Raw genomic sequence first — 23,307 nt, forward strand, 5'->3', positions numbered from 1 at the left:
GACCCCTAAGAACTAAATGGCTCTTTTAAACAGTGATTAATAAATTATTCCCATTAGAGTGTTATTGTAGATATCATGATAATTACAATATATTGTTTGATCATTCATTCATCGTTAAGTTAGGCAAAAAGTCGTATTATGGGTTAAAGATATTACAATAATTTTACGTTACCAACCCCTCTCGGCTCCCTAACACACTTCCGTCCATGATCCGCTGACGTGAAAAACATAATTTACCTTTCATCCACGATCTATCAAGATGGCGATGCAGCCAGACAGAAGAGAGCTCGGATACGAGCAAACTTTGGTAAGAATTCATTCAATCGATAAAATTATGATCAAATTCGATAAACATATAACGGACATGGTTATCAAAAGGCAGGGCCCCAGCTAAAAGCATTATTGATAATGGTTTCATTCAGTCATAATGTGTAACTCGAACTTAAAAACAGTAGTGCTGCATTGACAGGTTGTTATTGTCGAGTGCTATTTCTAGTGATACGTTATTACGTATATTGTGCTAGGTTGGCATGTCGCAAGTTGCTCAGGACTACGAGTATCACTGTAACCCGCAAGGGCAAGCATGGAAATGTAGGCTAGTATTAATACTATTAGTCAGCCTTATACTTAACAGAAGTCACAAGCTAATTCAAATGGGGTCCCCTGCAATAAATATATCCAGTTGTGCGGAATACATGGCTAAAGTCAGTTTAAACCAAGCATAGTAGTATCATGAAAATTGGTGTCTAGTCACTGCAGAGCCTGAAGTCCGATGTGAATTATGGTAGATGTTGATCAGGTGTACGGCTAGCCATGTGCCTAGATCATAATGCAAGTAGCAAAGGGAATAGAATATCTACTATAAAGGCCTACCAAGTAAGCTCAGATTTTGCTAAGGTAGTCCCAACTCTGTGCTAAATTTAACAAAAGCCCGTTAAAGATCATATGTAGTTAACTAGTATCAGTTTCACAGTGTTATTAGGTCCTACTCTTCCATGACCCAGACTTTTGAAACAGAACTTGAAATCATGAGATCAGTGGTCGACTCATAGTTTCACTTTGCGGTGATAGGAAGAAAGTAGGTTATGCTATGCCTGGTACGTCACTAAAAAACCATTAATATTGGTAACTAGTCTAATGCAGTGAACCACCAAGAGTTAAGGCAGTGTGAATACTTTGCATGTGGTAATGATGCAAGAAGACTGGCCTATATTTAACCTGTGCATTTTGAAAAAGCATTAAAAAAATTATGAGGTAGGCTTGGTTGAAGGAAGATATCCCTAGCATACATGAATGATCTGGATTCTGTTGGTGGTCCTTTCATCCTGTTTCCTTCCAAAGTTATGAAGTTGCATGTCCCATGGACTTAGTCTTTGAGAACAATGTTTGTCACCTTAAAGCATCTTCCGACCATATCAGACTCTCAGTGCAACGAAAACATGAAGAGTTAAAACCCCATAATACGAAAAATAAAACAACGATATGACCGTTATATTTACACATCTTGATTTGATGAAGTCATTGGTAAAATGATGTTTTATGTAGGACATACATTATGTTGCTGTCATCTTAAAAATGGTTTGGATATACTATATAAATATAATTTATTACAAAGCAAGAATTCCGAAAACACAGTAACAGATCATATTTGAAACTTAGTTAGATAATGTAAGCAATGTTAATTGGTAAAATTGCAACTGTAGATGAATTTCAAATATCCTAATATAACATATAAAACAATATGTGAAATCTATGGTATTTGTGGAGATGTAAACTGCTAGTATATTGATGGATGCATGGTACCACCAATAAGGAGATTACTATTGTGGCTCCAGAAGGCACATTATCTGGATCCAGATATTTCAAGATTGTTCTCTAATGCAAAAAGAAAAAGACAAAAGAGGTTATACTCTCACATTTCTTTGGAACATGTACAAAATTTCCGTTCCTGCCGTTACTGTATATTGTTGAGCAAATTGTTTGGGAGGGTGGGGGATGGAGCAGGGGGGATGATGGTGGAGAGATCGTAAATATACCTATTCGACCCTCTTTCTCAGCTCCTACACATCTGTTTGGACACACTTTCTGGACACCAGTTACGTTTACAGACTTGCTATCTTTTCCCGAACGGCATTTACAGTACATACTATAAGTACTGGAAAAAAAAACAGCACGTGCATTGTAACCGCCACTGACAGAAGTTCATGTTTGTAAACATGAGCTTTGACGGCGGCAAAAAACGTGGAAACAGACATAAAAACCTGACTATGACTTACATGTGTGCACATTTCTCGTGATTTACTTGTTATGCGAACAGCAGTATAGAGCTCATGAATATTAATTTATCATTGCTTGAATCCTGTAAAAAAAATATGTCTTTTATTTGGCTCAATATTATGCGGGTACATGTCAAACAACAAAATAGCTGAAAGTGTCGTACCCATGTCCATTAATAGTTGGTTTGAATGGATTGTTCTGATGAATGTTTAGAGAAATATTCATCTCAATTGTGAATGTTTCATGGTAAGTAAATGTCAATGCTCATATACTTCACACTTGGTTAAAGTCAAATTGACACAATATAATGGTCGTAGACATTATCAAAATTTTGGGATGAGGTCTTCAACTCCATGGATTACCTACTTGCATTTCTTCTTTTATACAATAAGATCAAAAGTTGACCTTGTGGATAAAAATACTTTAATAATAACCAATATGGCACAGTTAACTATTGAGTATCAGTGCACATGTATGCAGCTGATGGTACCAAGGCTGCTTGGTTTACTATTAAACCATTATCACAGAGACTTAAATGGCGACCTTAGAGATTGCATTTCCTTCGAGTGGTGGAACAGAAAATTTTCATGAATTCAGAGATACGTAATAGCATGCATGGGTGTTGATTATCACCAAAATAAAATGCTAAATGTAGATTATATATGTATGTAGGCTACTATACAGCACATGTATACATGCACATGAGTAATTTCTCAAGTCAAAGTGATATTAATAAGAAGTTGTCGACTTGACCAAGTAGTGACGCTCTTGTAAAACAACCTACAGAAAATACGTAACGGATTTGTACAGTGGAATTATTCTGCCGATTTTCCTTTGAACAACTAAAAGAGCATGTATAGCGTTCTCTCCAGTTTGTTATAATAAAAGAAACTATTCTATGCTGCATCTGGTTCTTGGAAGTTTTGTCATCGTTGTCTGGCTTGTACTGTTTACAGATAAATCATCAGAGAATGAGGGAGATATCTATTGTACATTCAGTTCTTGCTCTTTTTGCCTGTGAATATTTCTATTAATACATGCAGATCTTGTTACAGATGTATACTGTAATATTGGGATTGAATTCGAGCTTTATGTGAGAGTACAGTAGGATTTATCACAAGTTACATCATGCCAACATTGTACTTGTGAACTTAAAATGACTTGAGACTGTGTTAATGGCCACAAAGTTACAAAAATGTGAAAAGCACATTTGAGCATTCTGTGACAGATTTTGGAACATCTGTTTGATGAATTTGAAACTTTGTCAAATGTTTATCTATAGGTGTGATTGCCAGATGAGAGATTGTATACATATGGCAAGTCATATACAGTGCTGTAGTGGAAGACCTGTTTTGTGTATGAAATATTTGGAGACAAAAAAATATAGCCATGTTTCATCTGGAAATGTTGATTCATTAAGTTTGGATATTTCTTGTGGATGGTTTGTCTCTGTTATCTTAATTAGCAGTGTGTTATCTAGAGCTTCTTTTACTTGGAACTCATAAATTGTGTAAACATTTTCTAATGGTACAGTACATAGTACTGAACATAAATTTGGACAGAGAAAGAGTAGGGAAAGAAACAGGATTGCTAACATTTTTTGTAGTATTTTTCCTTTCTGATTGGAAAGTAATATTTACAGCTACCTGGAGGACAGTAGAACTTTCAATGTCACTGGTTAGCATCATGTTGGGGTTCTTAAGAAAGATAGGACCAGTTTCAAGTTGTTTCGAACACTTAAATCGCATGTAAGGCTAGTGTTAGACCAAGCTCTCTGCTGAAAACATAAATGTACATGTGTAAAAACTAAAAAGTGTTGAAGAAATTGAGATATATTTTATTGTTTTGGCATCGCATTCTCAAAATCTAGCATTATCAAATATACTGTAGGGTTTCAAAAGATGATTTAATTTATGAGATGATATCATTAAATTTACTACTGGAGAAAGTATTCATTGTATATGTACAGTGCATGTACAGTACTTGCTAAAATGACCACTGAGAGCTAAAACAAACTTCCAGCAAACTTTTCCATAATTTCTTCAAATTAAAAGTTTCCTGCTACTTATGACATTAAATTATTACTCTGTGTTTGTAAATTGTCCATATTTGACATGACTTGTGGAAGTACTGGGACATACAGGTATTAGATTTTTAGCTGGAGGTACTGTACAAATGAATAAATACTAGCCTTTAATATGTGGGCTGCATTCGGTTCTTACTGTAATATCGGTCTTAACCCTGTTAATCACCTTTTCTGGGATGTATCATGAGGTTGCTAGAGGTATTGCATCCTTCATAGTACTAACTGTACAAACACTTGACTATCAGTGATAACCTCCATAGGAGCACAGGGAACATTGCGACTGGCAGACAGGAAGTGAGCAAACAGATTTGACTGTTCAGATTATGCCAATGAGTTAGTGGACAAGTTTTGTCTTTGGTCATGATATTCTAAGTCTGAGTCATGATATAAAACAGACATTTATGAATTAAGGAAAGTAAAGGGCGTTTAAACATTACAGTAATTCATTAAATATTCTAGAGCTCTCGGATGACATGTTAAGCCGGTTTTAGTTTAACTTCAGTACTCGGTCTGATTTATTGACATTAATTACTAATATTCTGTTTAGCCATGTCATTTACTAGTGTGCCATATTACCAAGTCTGTAGTACTTAGTCAGTGACTTTTTTTTTTCTCTTCAAAATTGAACACTGGACTATTTTTTGGCTTTTCTCTGGAGGACACTTTCTGAGGAGGAAAAGCACAAACTTCCTCAAAAACAGTATTAATTATCAGGAATATATTTTACCTGACTACTGTCTCTTGGGAAGTTTTCAAGATAATAATTTACTTTTGAGACAAAGGAAAGGATTTATGGAAATCAAGAATGTACCATTCAAACCTCTACCATCTAATAGTAGGGTAGAGGGGCAGTTGACAGTCCCTTTCCCATTAGCCATAACCCCACTTTTGAGTGTTTCTGCTCAGAGGATAAGTTCATCAGAGAAAAATGTTTCTCGACGGAAAATTTTCTCTGATAGAGTGACCTTAAACAACTCCCAAAGAGATTTACTTCACAGACTGACCCAAACTGGGTACAATACGTTTGACTCTGTCGGTCCCTCATTGGGCCAGATCCGTGCTACGAGAGATGCATGCGATTCCAGCGCACCCAGTGGTGCCCAGGGTTTGGCGAACCAAGAGGAACAGTTTTCTCAGCCTGCCACGGAAGTCCTGTCGGTTGGCTCAGATTCTGACGACAGTGTTTTCGCATGGGACGACGATGACGAGTGTAGTAACTGCAGTAGCGGTTACGACACCAGACAGTCATCGGCTTACCCCACTCCACTTCCTACTTTACAGATGCATGGCCGCTTCACGAGGGAACTCAAACAGTATGCCAAGGCTGAGGCTGCCCGGATACGAGCGGAGAAGGAGAGGCAGAGGGAGGTGGAGGATGAGTTTAGGAGGTACCAGGAGAACACCATCTGTCACAGAATAAAAGGTATTGTACAGTAATTAGTAATAAGTCATTGTTTTTTGTACAGTAGGAGTGAGGGTTTGAATAATTGCAACGAATTACAAAGTATTGAGAAGTAGATGCAGTGAATGACAGTTATCCAAAGAAAAGAAGGGAATATTCTGTAATCTACATACATGTAAAGATTTAGATCTCTCATGTTTGTTGGTCCGTCCAAAAATTAAGAAAAGTGCTGGTCTTTTTCTGGATATATTTTGTAAATATTCCACAAACAGAGATCAATGGATTCAGATGAAAGATACAACCAATGTTGTTTGTTACATTACAGTATGTTTGTGTATACAGTTACAAGTCTTGTGAATAATGCAAAAACTTGCCAATATAAGGTAAAAAAAGTGGAAATCAAAAGCACTCCTGAGTCCTACTTATTTAGAAAAGACATTAGTTTAAACCTGAAATCACATCTAAGATTCTGTAAAAACTGATTTTAATACTTCAATAAAGAATATATAGGGATCCCATGTTAAATTTTTCCATAATTTTTCGCTACGGAAGATTGTCTTGGCACATACAGTACTACTGCTTGGGCTAGGCTGCCAAACCAAGCCGCATCCAGTTGAACCAAATTTTCACAAAATGTCCCGATGAAAATTTGTAATGGTTCGTTGGTACTGAGATGAAATTTCATTCATTCATACTTAGTAAAGATTCAGGTCAGCTGACCGTGGTTAATCCTGTGAGTAACACACGGGGCATCACTTTAATAAATCTTTGGTTATATGTAACCAAAAAATGTTTAGTGTTATGATTTTTCCCCCACACAAATGGTAGTGTATGAATGAATGGGGTTAATCAACGGTCTAGCGTGCGTTACTCACATGATTAACGCACTCCGGGTGTTAATGCTATCGCTGGATGCACGAGGGCTTCGCCCTCGTGCATGCCATCGCTTGCATTATCCCCCGATCGTGCATTAATCCTGTGAGTAACGCACGCTAGACTGTTGATTAACCCCTTATTGTTTGATGACACATGCCTAACTGTACCAGTGAAAGCAGATCTCAAGAAATGGGTATTAATACTTTGCATGAACATTACAGTAGTGGGCATGATACTTACATACAGTAGTCCAAAGCTGTTACCAATTCATTTTACAGACACCTTGCAAGGCAAATTAGAATACATGTAGGTCAAGTCTTGAAACAAAAGCCGAGTTTTACTGTTGCCATGGTAACTGCCATGTCGAGGATAGAGCATAAAAATGGTGTGTAGAACTTGCAATCTCATTGAACTGATCAGTGATGGAAACATTAGATATTTGATCCTAATAACATGCAGAGTTTTCTAGATTTATATGCAAACACTTGAGACAGAATGAAAATTACACCTGGTAACAAGTTTTGCAAGAATTGTTCATCCTGAAACATGTCCTCTACAAACAGTATTGGGTAAAAATATTGTCTTACAAGCAGTTGGTTGCAGTTGATGTCTTCATTCTGCTATTTCATTAGCTTTGGACAAATAGATTGAACATTTAGTCTAATTTTCCAAAAGGAAAAAAAAATATGTGTGCAATGAGCTTGTGATGTTCCTCAGTGGTTAATAAATAAGATTTACTTCAGCCTCAGTTCTTATGCAAAATTGGCTAGGCTTATAACAGCTGTTGTGCACATTACTTAGTGTGACCAATATGAACATACAAATCATGTATTCATGTTTGGTTTGAAAATAAACAGTAATTACTTTCTCAAGTCGTTACACATATATTTGCTCTGACATTAATTAAAGGAGGACACATCCATTAAAGGTTGTTGGACTACTTCAGTTTAACCAGGGAGTTGTTATGGAATATGGAAACAACTCCCTGGTTTAACACACAACCCAGACTTCTGTTTCATGCTTGAGTCAGTTCCTCATAAATGCAGTGTTAAAGCATGGAGGTAAAACAGTTTTACCTCCACATGTGGTTAAAGAGACTGAAAAATATAGGACAAGTTGCCTCAGGTTACATGAGCACATTGTGTTACAGAGTGGACAAAGACCTAGTATGGTGTTGAATCTAACCCAAGGGTGGTCTGTTGTTGCTATTTAGTGAAGCGAAGAAAGGTTATGCAGGATTGATTACATGAAACAGTTGTTAAGTTTATTTAGGCCTTCACTATGTTGCTGATGTCATCATCAGTTTATCCTTAAAGGAGCATTCCAGGAGTGGTAGGATATTTTAATGGTAACTACAGTATCTTGCAAACCTGAGTAACTATAGCAACTTTTACTTGTATAGCATAGCTATGATAGTCTCGTAATTAGCTGTTTCCGCCGAAAGGCGCTTCAGCGAGCCAAGGGTGAAAGCCACTGACCGGTAAATACAAGACTCCTAAAATGGGAGATCGGAAATTTGAGATTTATTTTTAATTTGAATTTTGCTGGCCGGGTCGGAGAGACACGTGACTGGACGGTGACAGGAAAGGTACAGTAGCATGTTAGAGTTGAGAAGGCGATGGTGGTAAGTTGCAGCTGGCTGCAAGGGTTGGCTCTGGTTCTGGAGGCTAGACAGACTTCATATCCCTGTGGTGGGAAAAAGAAAAGAAAGAATTGGCTGGATGGCATCTGTTCTGGAAATACGTTAACTTTCAGCAGGTAGCTGGGGTCCCCAAATTTCCATATCAATGTGACTGGTCCAGATGGCGATATTGTCTGCGTATTGTGAAATTTTGGTATAGTCGTTGTCTGGTTGAGGAATGTCTCCTACGTAGAGGATGTAAAGAATCAGAGCTGATGGTGTTGCCTTGGGGTGTACCAGTGTTGATTTGATGTAGTAAAGAGAATGATGATCCTATTTTAGAAGCTGGTAGAGCAGTGTGACTTGTATCAAACTTGTCTAATTTCATGGACTACTGTATGAAATATCAAGACTAAAATTTTGTCTAAAGTCACCCATTTAAAGGCCAAGAGTAAAACCCATAGATCTATTAAACCTACAGTACTGTACTGTATGTGGTAGTGAAGCTCATGATAATAAACTTACTGTACTACCAGAGTGTTTAGTGTTCCTTTATGTGCTAAGTTGAAGACTAATTGAGCAAGTCTAAAATTGATACCAAGTTGGATCCTAGTGTCACTACAACATCACTTGTTTACAATTTAATGACTGCCTCAAGACAATATTTTTCAATATTGGATATCTTCCAAACTCTCATTGAACCCACCTAAACAGAACATTTGTGGTTTTCAGTGGACTTTGTACCAAATTTTCAAATGCATTCTCGGTAGCCATCTAGACTTCTATTATGCCTCAAAGAATATGAATATCAAACAGGTACAGTATAAAGTGACTTACACGTATACCGTAAAGTGTGGAAATACAGTAAGGCTTTCTGGAAGTATGCCCAAGACTCTGGTTCCTCAAGGTTCAATTGAGAGCAAATTAAAGTTTTAAGGCATTGCAGAGAAATCTTATCGATGGTTGCGGTTGGAATCTGTCAGGAATCAAAATGTAACCTAGGTACTTAATATAATTGCTACTGTTGAGTTTTTATACTGGTCTTTTTTGAAACTTTTTTTTCTTGTTAACTCGGTGTCAAGTTTGGTGTTTAATTAGACTTGGTGATATTCTTCATGAAATGTGCCAATTTTCATTTGAGAAGTGAAGCACACCTGAGGTTTGTGGTAAAATTAGTTTTGGTCATGACACCAGATGGATTATTCATACACCACACAGTCTGTGATAGATCACGGTAGCTCATAGGCGCCATCATATCCTACCAGAACTTGTACAGTACTTAACCTATATCTACACCACAGACCTACTGTATATGCACTAGAGGATCTCCTGTACAACAGCATTTGTTATGTTGGGATTAAGATGGGGATCCTGCCATGATGAGAGAGGTGTCTGGAAGGCTACATATGGGGAATAAAGAATTAAACTTAATTCATTTTCAATACAGTACTTTTTAGGAAAAATGAGGATTTCAAGAAGGGGGTAAGGATGTTCATGAAAGAGCTGGTGTTGGTTCTCAAAATCCCAGTCTACAAGGCAATATATTCAAAGCAAATGTTTTGACTCTTCGATGCAGTTTTATGTGAATATAACATGTTTAGATGATGAGCTTGGCTTCTCTAGAATCAAAATACTGGCCTAACATTTATGCACAAACACATTGTGCATGATTTCAAATGGTGCCATAAAAACAGGTCTTGTTGAAGAACAATCTATCTAAATGTAAAATTTATGCATTTGGAGGGCGCTTTCATGAGGTGGGGCTTAGACCAGAATGTCTTAGACTTTAGGTGTACAATGCTAAGAAAGGTTCACTCAGGCATGATAGAGCGAGAGTGCTAAGGTTGAATATATCAAACCGGAAGGTTTGGAGTAACAGAACCTTTATGTATATAAATTGCCAGTTAATCTAGATCTACATACGATCTCCATTGCTTTAAACAAACAAAGGAACAAAATGTCACAACTGAGACAAAAGGACTCATTCAGTCCAGTAAATTATATGTTGTACATGACATTCTGTTTATGATTTAATTATATAGTTGTTATACTGTGAACCACTTTCAAGAATTGATTCCCATTGTTCTTAAATTTTTTGATTCATGAATTCAATTTGTTTGATGCATATAAAGGTCCAGAACAAACTTATGCATTCATGATGACAATAAATGCAAAAAGGATTTTACTTCGTCTGGGGTCCACTCCCAGATTCCCCTTCCCCCACATGTGGGAGACCCATTCAATGATCCCACAGCCACACTCCTCATAGAATCGCAACACCTTTTGGCCTTCTGGTAACACCCCCATACCATGCCACCATGTGGGAGAAGTGTTCAACAACCCCACGGCCCACACTCCTCATATTATTTATTTATCCGCCTACAGCCCTTCACCCATTCTATAAAGATTCATCAAATCAGTAGGGACAAATTTGGAACTTCCCATCTTTGAAATTCTGTACATGTCACTGATACACTTGCCCTTTGCTGTTCTATAACACTTAATGCACTTACCCGGTACTACAAAAATTAGTTCCTATCCACTGTACAATACATACGAACAGTCTGTAGGTATACATAGCAGAACTTTGGTATCTATCTTTCTAGCTTCCAGATAGAAATCTATTAACACATGTCAAGTGTTTGCCCCTTCATGTGAGGTTTTTACATGATGGCACCTATTAGCTTCTGTCTGTATTCAATATGATGAAGTAACACAGTATCTTTCAGTGTTGTACAGTATCTCTAACTGAACTTCACATACTGTATCCATCCTGATCACACATACACGTGTATAGGATTGCTTACCCGGTGTATGGATATAAATCCAGATCTGCAATCTGCTCACTGTCATCATCTGAAGATAGTGACAGTACGTTTTGATTTTGATAAAGCACAAGATTCCGTCACGATAGAGGAATTAAATTTAAAAATTTATGATAAAAAATTAAAAAAATTAAAAAAAAAAAAAAAAAAAAAAATTAAATTTAAAATTAAAATTTTTAAAAATTTAAACAATTAATCAAAAAGTATCATTTAAATTGTGGAGGAAGGTACAAGACTTTGTTCAAACATTTATTTTGTTCTTTAAATTTATAGCATAATATGCAAATCGCAGTACTACCCAAAAAGTTTTATCACTTAGAATTTTATGAATTTTTTGTATGTTTTTATCACACAGTCATGTACATCAATCAATAAAACTCAGCCTGGTTTTGTGTGTCGACATTAATGTATTTAAGTGTGTACAGATCTTAATAAATAAAAAAAAACTGAACATGATTTACACTAGTATGCCTAACAGCAGGGCCATCATACAAACCTTGATTGATTGCTAAGATATAAATTCTTGAGCAAGTAAAAGTTGAACTATATAAAGGTAGTCAGTATAGGCCCCAAATTATAGCACGCAATAATTGCTAGAAGCTTTTAAAAAGTACTTTCCTGGAAGTCTTTAATCTACAAATCGTTCTCAGACATTTTTAAGGAGCACACAAGATTTCCTCAAAGTTTAAAAAATAAAAAACAGTCTAGGAATTTTGACCAAAGGTGACCATATTTGAATATCTAGCATATTTGGGGCCAATACAGCATACCTTTAATCTCTCACTTCAAACTTGTGGGCAAGAAAAAAAACAAAACAACAACAACAAGAATAAAGCAATTGAAATGTAAAGTGTATGATATGTGGTTTGGTCTGAAAATAGAATTAAGTTCGCTTTAAAGTATTATATTTAGTATCGATGGAGTGAATATCACCGGGAAAAGAAAACAGTACATGTGCAGAATGTCGAAATTTGATTTATGCCGTATCACAGTCTCAAAATAAATGTAGGCTTGACTGTACATTAACTATATATCATTCGGATCGCAAATAGCCGAGGCAAATTAACTTTTAGAGGCGAAAGTATGACAATGTGACGCAAAGAGTGTAAAAATAGAAAGAATCGTCGCAGGTGTTCAGATGGTTCGAGGAAGAGGAGGCAGGCATTATAATAATGAAATCAAGCCTCTTGGAGGGTTGACAGCTCATCTAAGAGAGAATTGGAACAGCTTCACACCCTGTGAGGCTCTTTATTGGATTATTAGGCCCCAATTTGATTCGATAACATTTGTTGAAACAGTCAAAACGGAGATGTGAAGTCACCGAATAGAGTACGATGACGAGGTTGGGAGCATTTCTTGGCACAGAAGGAAAAGAAACAGTTTTGCATCACGGTTGAATTGAAATTAATTTAGCCACTGTAGCATCATGAATAAAGAGTAAACACCTCGGAACGAACATTACAGTATTTATTCCGTGATATCTTTCAGGAGAATGGGAAAAAACTAAAAATCTTGGCAGAACCGCAAGATTTCCAGCTGGTTTGTGTACAATGTGAATGGCATATTTCTTATGAAGGAAGAACTGGTACACCTTTTTTCCAAAATTAATGTAGGAAATATTTCATAAATTTCATGTGATTGTGGTTGCTCAATACTCTTGGATACAGTACGGTATAGTTACAAATATTGATACAATACATATTTGTGTTCTCCAATACATCTTGGTACTACGTGTATGTATCATAAACTTGATATCCACCTATGTTGACTAGACTTTGACAGTTCAACGCGCAAAACTGTTCGGACTACCTGTGCCTGCTCGTAGAAAGTTATGATGACTGTCTGGACGGTTAATAATTCGGGCCCGATATCTCGCACGGTTGCTACGGTATTATCATTTTACTGTGTTTTCTTCTAAAACGAGACCTTACAGTACATGTGGGAATTAGCAGACGTCATACATGAAGGTGATCATTGTACACAGACAGAACTGTATGTGCGAGATTTCTTTGACAAAATTGGATCTGTTTTACAGCATATGAATTGACAGTAGTCTACTGTAGATTGCATTCATGAAGCTGCACTGGGTTTAGGAAACATTTCAATCCAGAATGTTCCCTATTTGTGTGTTTTTATGGAATAGTATGCAGTAACTGTATAGTTGCAGTTACCCAGTATAGGACGAGAAATAAGGCATGGAGTCCAAAAAGAGCTTATGTCATGGTTAGTATTTTATTACAGTACAACTGTACTTTACTGTGTAATATATAGACAGTTGATGTTGTACAGTCGGATGGATATTAGGCCTAGAGTCCTGTATGTTTCTAGGGTGCCATGTGATGGTGGGGTATTAGTGGATTTTAATTGTTTGCAATCAGATTTATAGCATGTATGGTACAGTATTTCATATTGGAAATTTGGAAGAAAACGGTATTAAACATATATATTGTTTAATAAATATGTTTGCTTTTCAAAACTGTCATAGGAATTATTTTTTGACAGGCTTTAGGAAGAGGAGTCAGTTGTTAAAACTGTAAAATCTGCAATTCAGACTTTTGAACTTTGTTGAAAGTCTGAGCAAGTACTGAGTACAGTACATATAACTCAATACCTGTATGTTGAATTTCCACAGGAATAAGTCTCAGATCTTGTACCAGGAATAATGTAACGAGTATCTCACATTGGAAACTACTTTGTAAAATGGTCAAATTGTACACAATTGCAAAGATTTCTATAGCAGTTTGTTGTACACAGTAATCTTGTGGTAATTTATAAATAGCGTTAGAGTTTTCAAAACTGCTTCACAAAATAATGTAACGAGTACCACATCCCAAATGCACTATATGTATGTATGTATGTATGTATGTATGTATGTATGTATGTATGTATGTATGTATGTATGTATGTATGTATGTATGTATGTATGTATGTATGTATGTATGTATGTATGTATGTATGTATGTATGTATGTATGTATGTATGTATGTATGTATGTATGTATGTATGTATGTATGTATGTATGTATGTATGTATGTATGTGTGTATGTATGTAAGTAATGTACAGTATGTATGCGTGTATGTATGTATGTATTTAGATCCTCCTGCAAGCAGGTACTCGCGTAGAAGCCTCATTGGCAATTATCAAAGCCGAAAGCTGACCGAAGTCAGTCTCTTAGCTTCATATTTAACGTCAATGATTATGAATTTTCAATTGTCAACAACTCTGTAACTGGACGACACACATTAATCTTGGAGTGACTCGAACTGGGGTCCTTATGATTGAAAGGCACCAGAAGGCATTGGAATTCACCGGTGTTAACACTATGCAAGATGGTAAACCTGCCAAGATCTACAAGTCAAAAGATAGCAGTTTTGCACACAGGAAATCAGAGTATTTTGCTGTAGTTCAGAGGCTCAGAGCCTTCAAATCTGCTACACAAATACTGTAGTTAAACACTAAATTATTCCCGAATTAAGTTACAACACTGATTTTGCCACTAAGTTTAATTGTTAATTAGTTTCACTATAAAGTTTAATTGTCACAGTAGGCATGCACGGACGTTTCAACATTCTGTGCAGTACTGTTGTGCTGGCCGTCTTCGATACTTTGAACACACAACAGATCTAATTTACTCTGCTCCTTTCTTTACCCTGTCTCCATCTATTATATGCACTTGTTTATCTACCTAAACTACCTGTACATCAGGGGTTCCCTAACTGGGGTGCATGAACCCCCAGGGGCGGTGTGTGAGTCCATTCCAGGGGGTTCGTGAGACGTTTCTGAAAGTCAAAACTAGAGTAATTTTTGTTGAACTAAAATCTAATATATCATATAATTTAGTAATATACAAAAGTCGTACCTATCGACAAACTCTTTTTGCATTCCATACGCATGTGTTTCCATAGTAGTACCATACCGCACATGTGATAAATAACTGAATTATGAAACAGACACAGGCTGCATGACTTTGGTGAAGTTGGTGTACGCATTACACTATGAACTTTATCTTCTACGAAGCACTGTTATGCGTATTACTGTATATACAGTAGTATAATAATAATGACTTAGATCGTGTCTCGAAAGTTGGGGGTTCGTGGACAACTCTGACATCCACAGGGGGTTCGTGGGGGATAAAGTTAGGGAGACCCTGCTGTACTTGATTAGAATAATGTAACACTGAGCCCTCACTTCTGAAGCACCATGTACTTACTCTACTCTTCCAAATACTCTGATTCCACTTGCTCCCCTTACCATCCTGTGTAGTCGCTAGTAAATCCAGAAACCAGTACGTTTTGGGGGATTTTGTTGATGGTACATATAAAAATGTATTGATTCCATTATTAGACAGGCTACTGTAGTCATATTTCAGAGGATAATCAACTTACGGTGGCCTCATCATTTCAATATTATCTTATATTATCTGTTACAAGCCCACACAAATTATCGTTTATCCCTCGTTGTATTAAACTTCGTAACAATCTACAAAATCGTTAGGTGTCTGGTATTTTACTATTTTACTTAAATCTACAACTTCTTTTGGTCTCCTAAACTTGTCTTATCCTCTTGTACATTTGTATATTATCATTTTTATGCATTCTTCTAGGTATTTATAGTTTTAATGCGTGCATGTAAATGCCCTATTGGGATATAATAAAGTTGAAACTTCAAATTTGATTGATTGATTAATTTATTGATTATGTTTATTCTTTTCTCACTCTATTTCAGCTAATTTATTATATGCTCAAAAGTTTGTATTTGAGAAAATTGGAGAAGACTGGATCTTCTTGGCCATTCTTGGTGTTGTGATGGCTCTATTATCATATGCTTTAGATTACACAATAGCAAAATTCCAGATAGGTGAGTAAATCATAAAAATTATTCAATAACAAATTTTTCTGCTCTAAAATGTAGACAACATTTATATCAGCAGTTGGCTTTATCTTACTTGTGTCCTCTCAAATGCACTTACTTCCTCTCTCTCCCCCCCCTCTTTTTTTTCTATTCCTCTCTTATTTGTATTGTGTAAAGAGGCCAACCAGTATGTACTGTATGTGTCACAACATAGAAGAATCTTTTTAACTTCTCATGTAATCATGTTTATTCATGTTCTGATAAAGAGTACCTCATAACGATTTAGTTACTAATGACGTGGCTAGACTTTTAGGCAGTTGCAGTTGGAAATGTCCTGGACTTAATTTTAAGCCTCTCCGAGACAGACTCTTCCAAAAGGTTTTAGTGTACAGGTTGTCGTGTACAATTTGACGGCATTTCCGATTTCTTTCAAATATACTTTGAACATTTCTCCACTTACCTGTCACCCCACAACCAGAGCACTACTCACTCTTGTTCTGCCAAGTCTGGAGTGAACTGAAAGCCCCTTTTATCACTGAACACCCTCAGAAGTTATTGGTCTCTCCCGACATGTTCATCCGCCTCATTCTTACAATACAAAAGTGTATATCAGAGTGTTATCCTAACATGGATTTTACTAGTCCTAAATACTGTAGATGTTAGGGTTTATGCTTTGAATTTACTTCGCTCCTCGCTTACCTGTCTCCCCACAACCTTAGCACCTTGTTTTACCGTGTCTAAAATGAATTGGTAACCTTTAAACACTGTGCGCCCTCTATGACCGGCTCCCCCGGTCAATGCCCTTTATCTGCCAAGTTATCTGGCAAGTAATATTGACTGGACAAACCCTTTAAAAGTCCAACTTTTGGATAGTCTCTTTGTATGTCTATATCTCACCTCCACAGCTATTCTGGTCCTCAATTATTATGGAATGACACCTTCTACAACTTAAAATTATTTACAGAGCAACCATGAATTAATTGTCTGTCACATGTTGGTCCCAGAACCGTGGAAAAGAGTGATTGACAGTATCGTACGTGGTTAAAATGTTCCGGTTTGGTAATGTTTAGTATGTCCATAATGTAGCATGCATACATACATACAGTATCTGTTACATTTGATATCATTGTTCCAGCTTCTCTGGGAATTAAACCATGGGTATATATACTTCATGTATGTAGCTGGAAGCAGCGGTTACTGATACAGTTACCATATAAATGTAGGTGTGAATTAATATTCAGCTAATTATTTTTGCCGAGGTCTACTGCCATATGAGACAAGGTATCATCCAGATAGTATTACAGTTTACCTTTATTACAGTATGCCCTCCTGAGACCAGCAGTCACTTCAGCATCAACTTCTCAACCGTATTCATAAAATTTATTCATTATTATGTTTGCAGGTAGTTTTTAATTATTTTGTTTTATTCTTTGTTCCTTTTTTTTCCTCTCAATTTCATCTAAATCTAATCAAGTGTTTCTCACAGTATGATGACGTTTGATCTGTCTCATATAATTTCAAAGAGATTGAGAAATTTCAAAGTTTCAAAATTTCAAATTTCAAAGAGGTCACCAAATGAAGAAGATCATTTATACAAATTGTGTTAGTCACAAAATCATACCATTTGGTTTAAAAAAAAAACAACAACAACAATTGTTAACTCCAGTTAACCCAGAACCTTTGTCACATCGGCTTTGATCTCAGACTTTATAAGCTAAAGTGGCAAAAGTTAAGGATGCACCTGACCCAAAATGTTTGATTTGGCCTGAAATGGATTTGTCGGAACCTTCACAAAAACCTGAAGGACCGGATTTTTCCAAGAAGGAATGAAATCAGATAGAGAAAACAGTAATAATTAACTGGAGAAAAGTTCTCTTTATTATTAATACTCAACTTGTGAAAATATGCTCAGAATGTAGCAAAGAAGGAAATATTGATTTTACATTCATTGTTTACATTCCTCCGGAGAAAGTTCAAACTCAGAAAGATACTCCATGACCAACAAATTTGAAGTGACTACAGTACCAATGTCTTCTTTTCAAATGAGATGAATTTGGGCAAATTTAAAATAAAAAAAATTGTAGATCAGGCTGGAACAAGAACCAGGATAATTTTTCATTTACTGACACAAAATTCAACTTGTTTCTTGAAATATGAGCGATTTTATAAATAACCTAATTACTGTAGCTGCAATTTAATGAGAATAAAAATATTAAATATTCAATCCAATGTGTTTCTGTAGAATACAGATTTGTTGCTTCAGTTTAATAATGTTTCATGCTAGAACTAAACATCTATAAACTTTAAAGCTGATTTGTTTCAACAAATAATGGCCTTTGTTTTTCATCCTGTTGCTTCTTTTAACAGCTCACGTTCAGTTATTCGGTATGTTGAACGGACAACCAGTCCTGCAGTACTTTGCATGGGTAGGATTTCCAATTGTTTTAGTTGTCTTCTCAGCTGGGTTCGTCCATTTAGTCTCAGCTAATGCCATAGGTAAGCAGATCACTTCGGATTTATTTTACTCTTTTAGCTCTGGATTTGTCTATACAATGAAAGGTCTCCCAGAGCTACTGTAACCTACTGTACACTTGGACAAAAGGTATAATGATGTAAATACAGCATGACATTAAAATTGAAAAAAAATTAGCAATTTCTGACACAGTCTGAAATACATTACTGTTGCAAAACATGGTTCACTCTTCACTACCCTGTCTCCTTACAACAAATGCACTCTCACTGTATCGTGCGTAGACCACTTGTTAACAGGTTTAGCACAGTATGCTCTCCTGGCAACCAGCCCATTCCGGTCTACCGCACCTCCTCATTTCTACCACCCAAAGTCGCTGGAGCACATAATAAGTATAGAAAATTAAATCTTTTTATCTAAAAAAAATTCCCCAAAATGTAAAAGAATTTAAAAAAATTCTTAAACAAATCCTATCTTTGGTAAAGCATCTCTTTTTTAGAAGTATCTATGTACATCATCTGATATTTTCCCCAGAAACATTACAGTCTCTCCATTTCATGTTAAAGTGTTGACCTATGAAAAATCATACTGTAGTTATTGTAGCTAAGGACTGGCCAAATTTCCTACAGTAAATGTATACATGTAGAAATAGGACAGAATTTGCTCTTGTCATTAATTATTACTCAACAAGCTACCGTAATGATTAGTTAAGGGACTTGTGGTACCTTTGTGGGAGCCCCAGACGAGATACACACAGGAAACCATTGTACTAGTTTCTGGTGTGAAGTGCAAGCTGTACAATTATAATGTCAGTATGAAAATGGTCAATTGATGGCCGACTTGGATGTCTCGAACAAAAGTGAAAGCAGAAGGGCAAGGAAATGTTTGGCACGAACGTGATTCGAACCAGTGTGACCTCAGGGTACAGTACCAAGCTCTGTACTTTGAATCCTGTCCAGCCCGAAAATGTCTTTCTTACTGTAATTTTAAATAAAAATAATCCAAGTAACTTTTTCCCTTTGGCTGACTGATCAGTATGTGTAAAAACCGTATTAGTAGATCCACGGTGTGTCTCCTGCATTAAAGTATGGTCAAAAGTACCACCCACCACCCACCACCTCCCCCCACCCCTTCACCTCTCCATTTCATTTTAAGAAGGTTTTACAGGTACAGTACCACTGTTATCACAATCATAAATGAAACTAAAAAGTAAATAGTAAATCAGTAGCTGTAGTCACATGATTCAATATAAGTCAGCAGTACGTAAACTTGTTTAAGGAATAAAATCAGTTACTTAAAGATCTTTTGAATAATAATGATTTTAAATTAACTAAAAAACCATAAATGTTTCTTTCTTTTTCAGGTTCAGGCATTCCAGAAATGAAAACTATTCTCAGAGGTGTCATTCTTAAAGAATATTTGACCTTTCGCACTCTTGTGTCAAAGGTCATTGGCCTAGCGACCTCTCTCGGGAGTGGCCTGCCCATCGGAAAGGAAGTAAGTTCCCCTCTAAAGTAAGAAAATAACAGTTCAGCTCCCTCCCCCATTCTGCAGATATTATAGATGTTTTTAAGGAAAATTCCACCCTCTGGTTTGCAGTGAACACAACTCTGTACAGGATAATAAAATTTGAATATTAAACAGTAGGGAAAAGGCATTTCTGACTAGTTCAATGCAGAAATCCCCACGGTTTTCTTTTTTTTTCTTTAAAGGTTATGTTATGCATTTTCTCACCAGTTTCTGATTAGTTTGGTAGGATCTGAGACAACATCTTGGAGAGAACTGTTTAACAATTAAAAATAGGAACTTTTAGATTTAGCTTTAAAATGTAAATCATTCAGTGCCAGAAAATGTGTAGACGGATCTTAAGTTCCTCAAAATTTACAATTTCATTTTGAGCTTGTCGGTAGCTTATGTTGAAGGACCAGAAACATAGGAAATTGCTAGATATGTGAGGACAAATGACTCTGAAGAATTTTTGATGACTGTTCTGTCATAAACTGTTTATTATATGCAAACCAGGGACAGAAAGATTAACTTTAAAAAAAAAAAATTAGGTTAAAATATTGGTCTAAATTTCTTTAAAATTCACTTTAACATTTCTTCTTCGGTTAATATTTGAATTGAACCTTTGACGTTCGCTCGAATCAAAAATGTTGTGAAGAGATCAAACTTAGGTTAGGAAAAAAAGAAAAGAAAAAAAAAGGTCAAGGGAGAGTAAAGCTAATTGATAGATCAACGTTTAACCTGTCCTGGGTTTGAACTAATTAATTAATAGAGATATTTGTAAGAATACATCATCTTTTTCTTGATTCCATGTATTTTCTTCTGTCTTTTTTCTATCTTTAGGGACCTTTTGTACATCTTGCCAGTATTGTGTCCACCCTTCTGGGCAAAGTCATTGTCTCCTTCAGAGGGGTTTTTCAGGTAATATTTGGGTCTATTTATTCATTATTCAGTGGTTTTTTCAACCTGAAAAAAAACCAAAAAAATCTTCATGTTCCTTTCGGATTGGGCTTTGGTGTGTCACTCTGACCAAGCCATGAAGTATTCACATGTGGAAAGGAAATTCTGGAGGAAGATTTATACATGTCTAACGAAAGAGGAACAAAATAATAATAATAACAATAAATACCATATATTAAAGTGCTGTTATCATGAAATAAAACATGCTCAAGAGCACTGTACAAAAGAACCAATACCTGGAATATAAAATTACCAAACTTAGGAAAACCTAAAAGTTATAGCACATAGCTTAGCATCCTTGTGAAAGTTGCATTCCATTCCATGTATTGATTTTGAGGTAACAGCATTCAATGTTGACAAGCTGATTCTTCCCACTCCCCACTCCCCTCTCCCCTCTTCCCCCTCCCCCCCTTTCCCCCAAAAAAGAACTACATAATCCAGGTGACTTGTTCCATTGTCTTACTGTACTGTGAATTTGGCCTGAGATAGAACTACAAAATACAGTTTGGATACTGCCTAACTCCCTTAACAGTGGGAACGTTGCACTGATGAAAAAATGAGGATGGAAGCTATGTTGTTTATTACATTAGACTGTACAACGTTTATATGCAAAATCTGATCATTGAGATACTTCATCGAAAATCAAATATTATGTATTAATGCAAGAAAGTCTTCGTGTGAGGCAACTGTTAACATATCTGATAACGTCTAATTGGGATGAAGTTTGCGGAAAATGCGATAAATATTTGATCATGTTGAAATGAATAGGTAAGTGCTCCCTAATGGGATATTCCAGTGGCAGATAAGGTGATATGTAAATATGGAAAAAGAAATACATTCCACCCAGGTAGTGTAAAACCTCATCGTAACATCTTGTTAACTTGAGCATAGGTTCATTGAACGTCACCTATTTTGACTGGCTTAGACCCTCTATTATTCCCCAGGGTGGATCACAATAAGCGCTCTTTGATGGTGATCATGATAAAATTTTCTTCGAAAGCTTTCCTTTGTTTTTATAGTCTTCTTGTTGATTTATCATTGTAACGTGAAACACTGGGGATGTTTAAGTAACTGTCAAGGTTCCCTGTAGTTAGGATTTTATCAAAATGAAACTTTTCTCTTTCAGGAATATGATTTTCCTCTGTGCATAACAATAAAAATAAAAGTAATAATAATAAAAAAGAAGAAAAACATTCTCAGCGCACTTGCCGTGATGACATCAGTCACATTAATGTTGCCAGATGCATAATAGACAAGATACCAACAAATTAGAAAATTAATATCTTACCCATACATTGAGTGAGCTACAGTAATGAGCATGTGGTTGTGAGTCCAAGGTTGCAGAAAATATCCAGCTATTTTTATTCAAAAAGCAATCAATATCAGCCACTTGAATATGCCTTAATAGATTCTATTGTACACCAAATGCAAAACCTTTGCCGATGCCATTGTCCAGATTGAGTCCTTTCTCTGTGCGTGAATATCTTTGTGGGGGAACTGCCTTTGACAGAAGATATGACATGATCATAATGGGGATGAAGTATGGATGAACGATACTTGTATATTAATCTATAAATACTCATCATTTTGATCACTTTTTCTTCTGTTTCAGCCAATTAAATATACATACACAGTAGGTACCCTAGCTTGTGTGGTTGGTTCGGTGACTAGCTTTGATGTTTAAGTTAGTTTGAGGTGCTTTATGTATCCATTGTATGAGATGTACACCCATCACCCTGCTCCCCACCCCACTCATTAAAAAGTTACCCTTGTTTTACAGTGAATACACTTTAAATTACATACAGCAGCAAACAACAAGAAAAGAAAAAAACACCAGAGAGAAAATTTCCGAGAGGATTTTCATGTTCATGTGCGCAATATTTGAAACCAGTTACTCGATAAGTTTTTGAAGAGCTTACAAATCGGATATATAAAATGCTCCAAGTTGGAGGTCTATGTCCCAAACTGTCTTTTATCATCGGCTATCATTTTCCAGGATGGCAGATAGCAGGCACAGCTTAGGCATGAGCCTCTAGTCGCTGAATGATTATATGTCTCCAGGACAAAATTTGCTTTAGTCAGAGCGTCCGAAAGAAAAGCTGCAGCAGCTGCAAGTTTAAGCCCCTGCATCAAAGCTGAATCAACATCAAACAACAGATTATCTCAGCAGACCAGCAATACCTAATGTATGACACTGCGCAGCTCAAAGATCATGTCCTATGCAGTCTGGCTGCAGCCCCCTCAACATCCTATCTTTCATACAGTGCCATATTTAATTCCATTTTACAGCACACGTCTTTAAGCTGAACCAAACAAGAACTTTCAAAAACCCAGTCCAGTGTGTTTTGACAAGTTTTGTTTGAAATATTGGAGACAATTTATTTTAAAAGGCTTGCAGTATTTTTTGGCAGTTTCTTTTCCAAAATTATTTT

General features: G+C 36.2%; 1 protein-coding gene across 2 annotated transcripts in view; it reads left to right on the forward strand.

The window, feature by feature from the left end:
• LOC139976196 (chloride channel protein 2-like) overlaps positions 1–23,307 on the forward strand; it is a 50,303-nt gene continuing 26,996 nt past the window's right edge. The window contains exons 1-6 of one of the 2 annotated variants that reach the window (XM_071984707.1): positions 1–307; positions 5,645–5,786; positions 15,814–15,945; positions 18,307–18,435; positions 19,773–19,906; positions 20,759–20,836. In XM_071984707.1, coding sequence (XP_071840808.1) covers positions 260–307; positions 5,645–5,786; positions 15,814–15,945; positions 18,307–18,435; positions 19,773–19,906; positions 20,759–20,836 — 663 coding nt within the window. In that variant the 5' untranslated portion in view covers positions 1–259. The remainder of the gene's footprint in view (positions 308–5,644; positions 5,787–15,813; positions 15,946–18,306; positions 18,436–19,772; positions 19,907–20,758; positions 20,837–23,307) is intronic. The other variant, XM_071984706.1, reaches the window with a different exon arrangement.

This window comes from Apostichopus japonicus, chromosome 11 (genome assembly GCF_037975245.1).
Source record: "Apostichopus japonicus isolate 1M-3 chromosome 11, ASM3797524v1, whole genome shotgun sequence".
Classification (NCBI taxonomy): Eukaryota; Metazoa; Echinodermata; class Holothuroidea; order Aspidochirotida; family Stichopodidae; genus Apostichopus; species Apostichopus japonicus.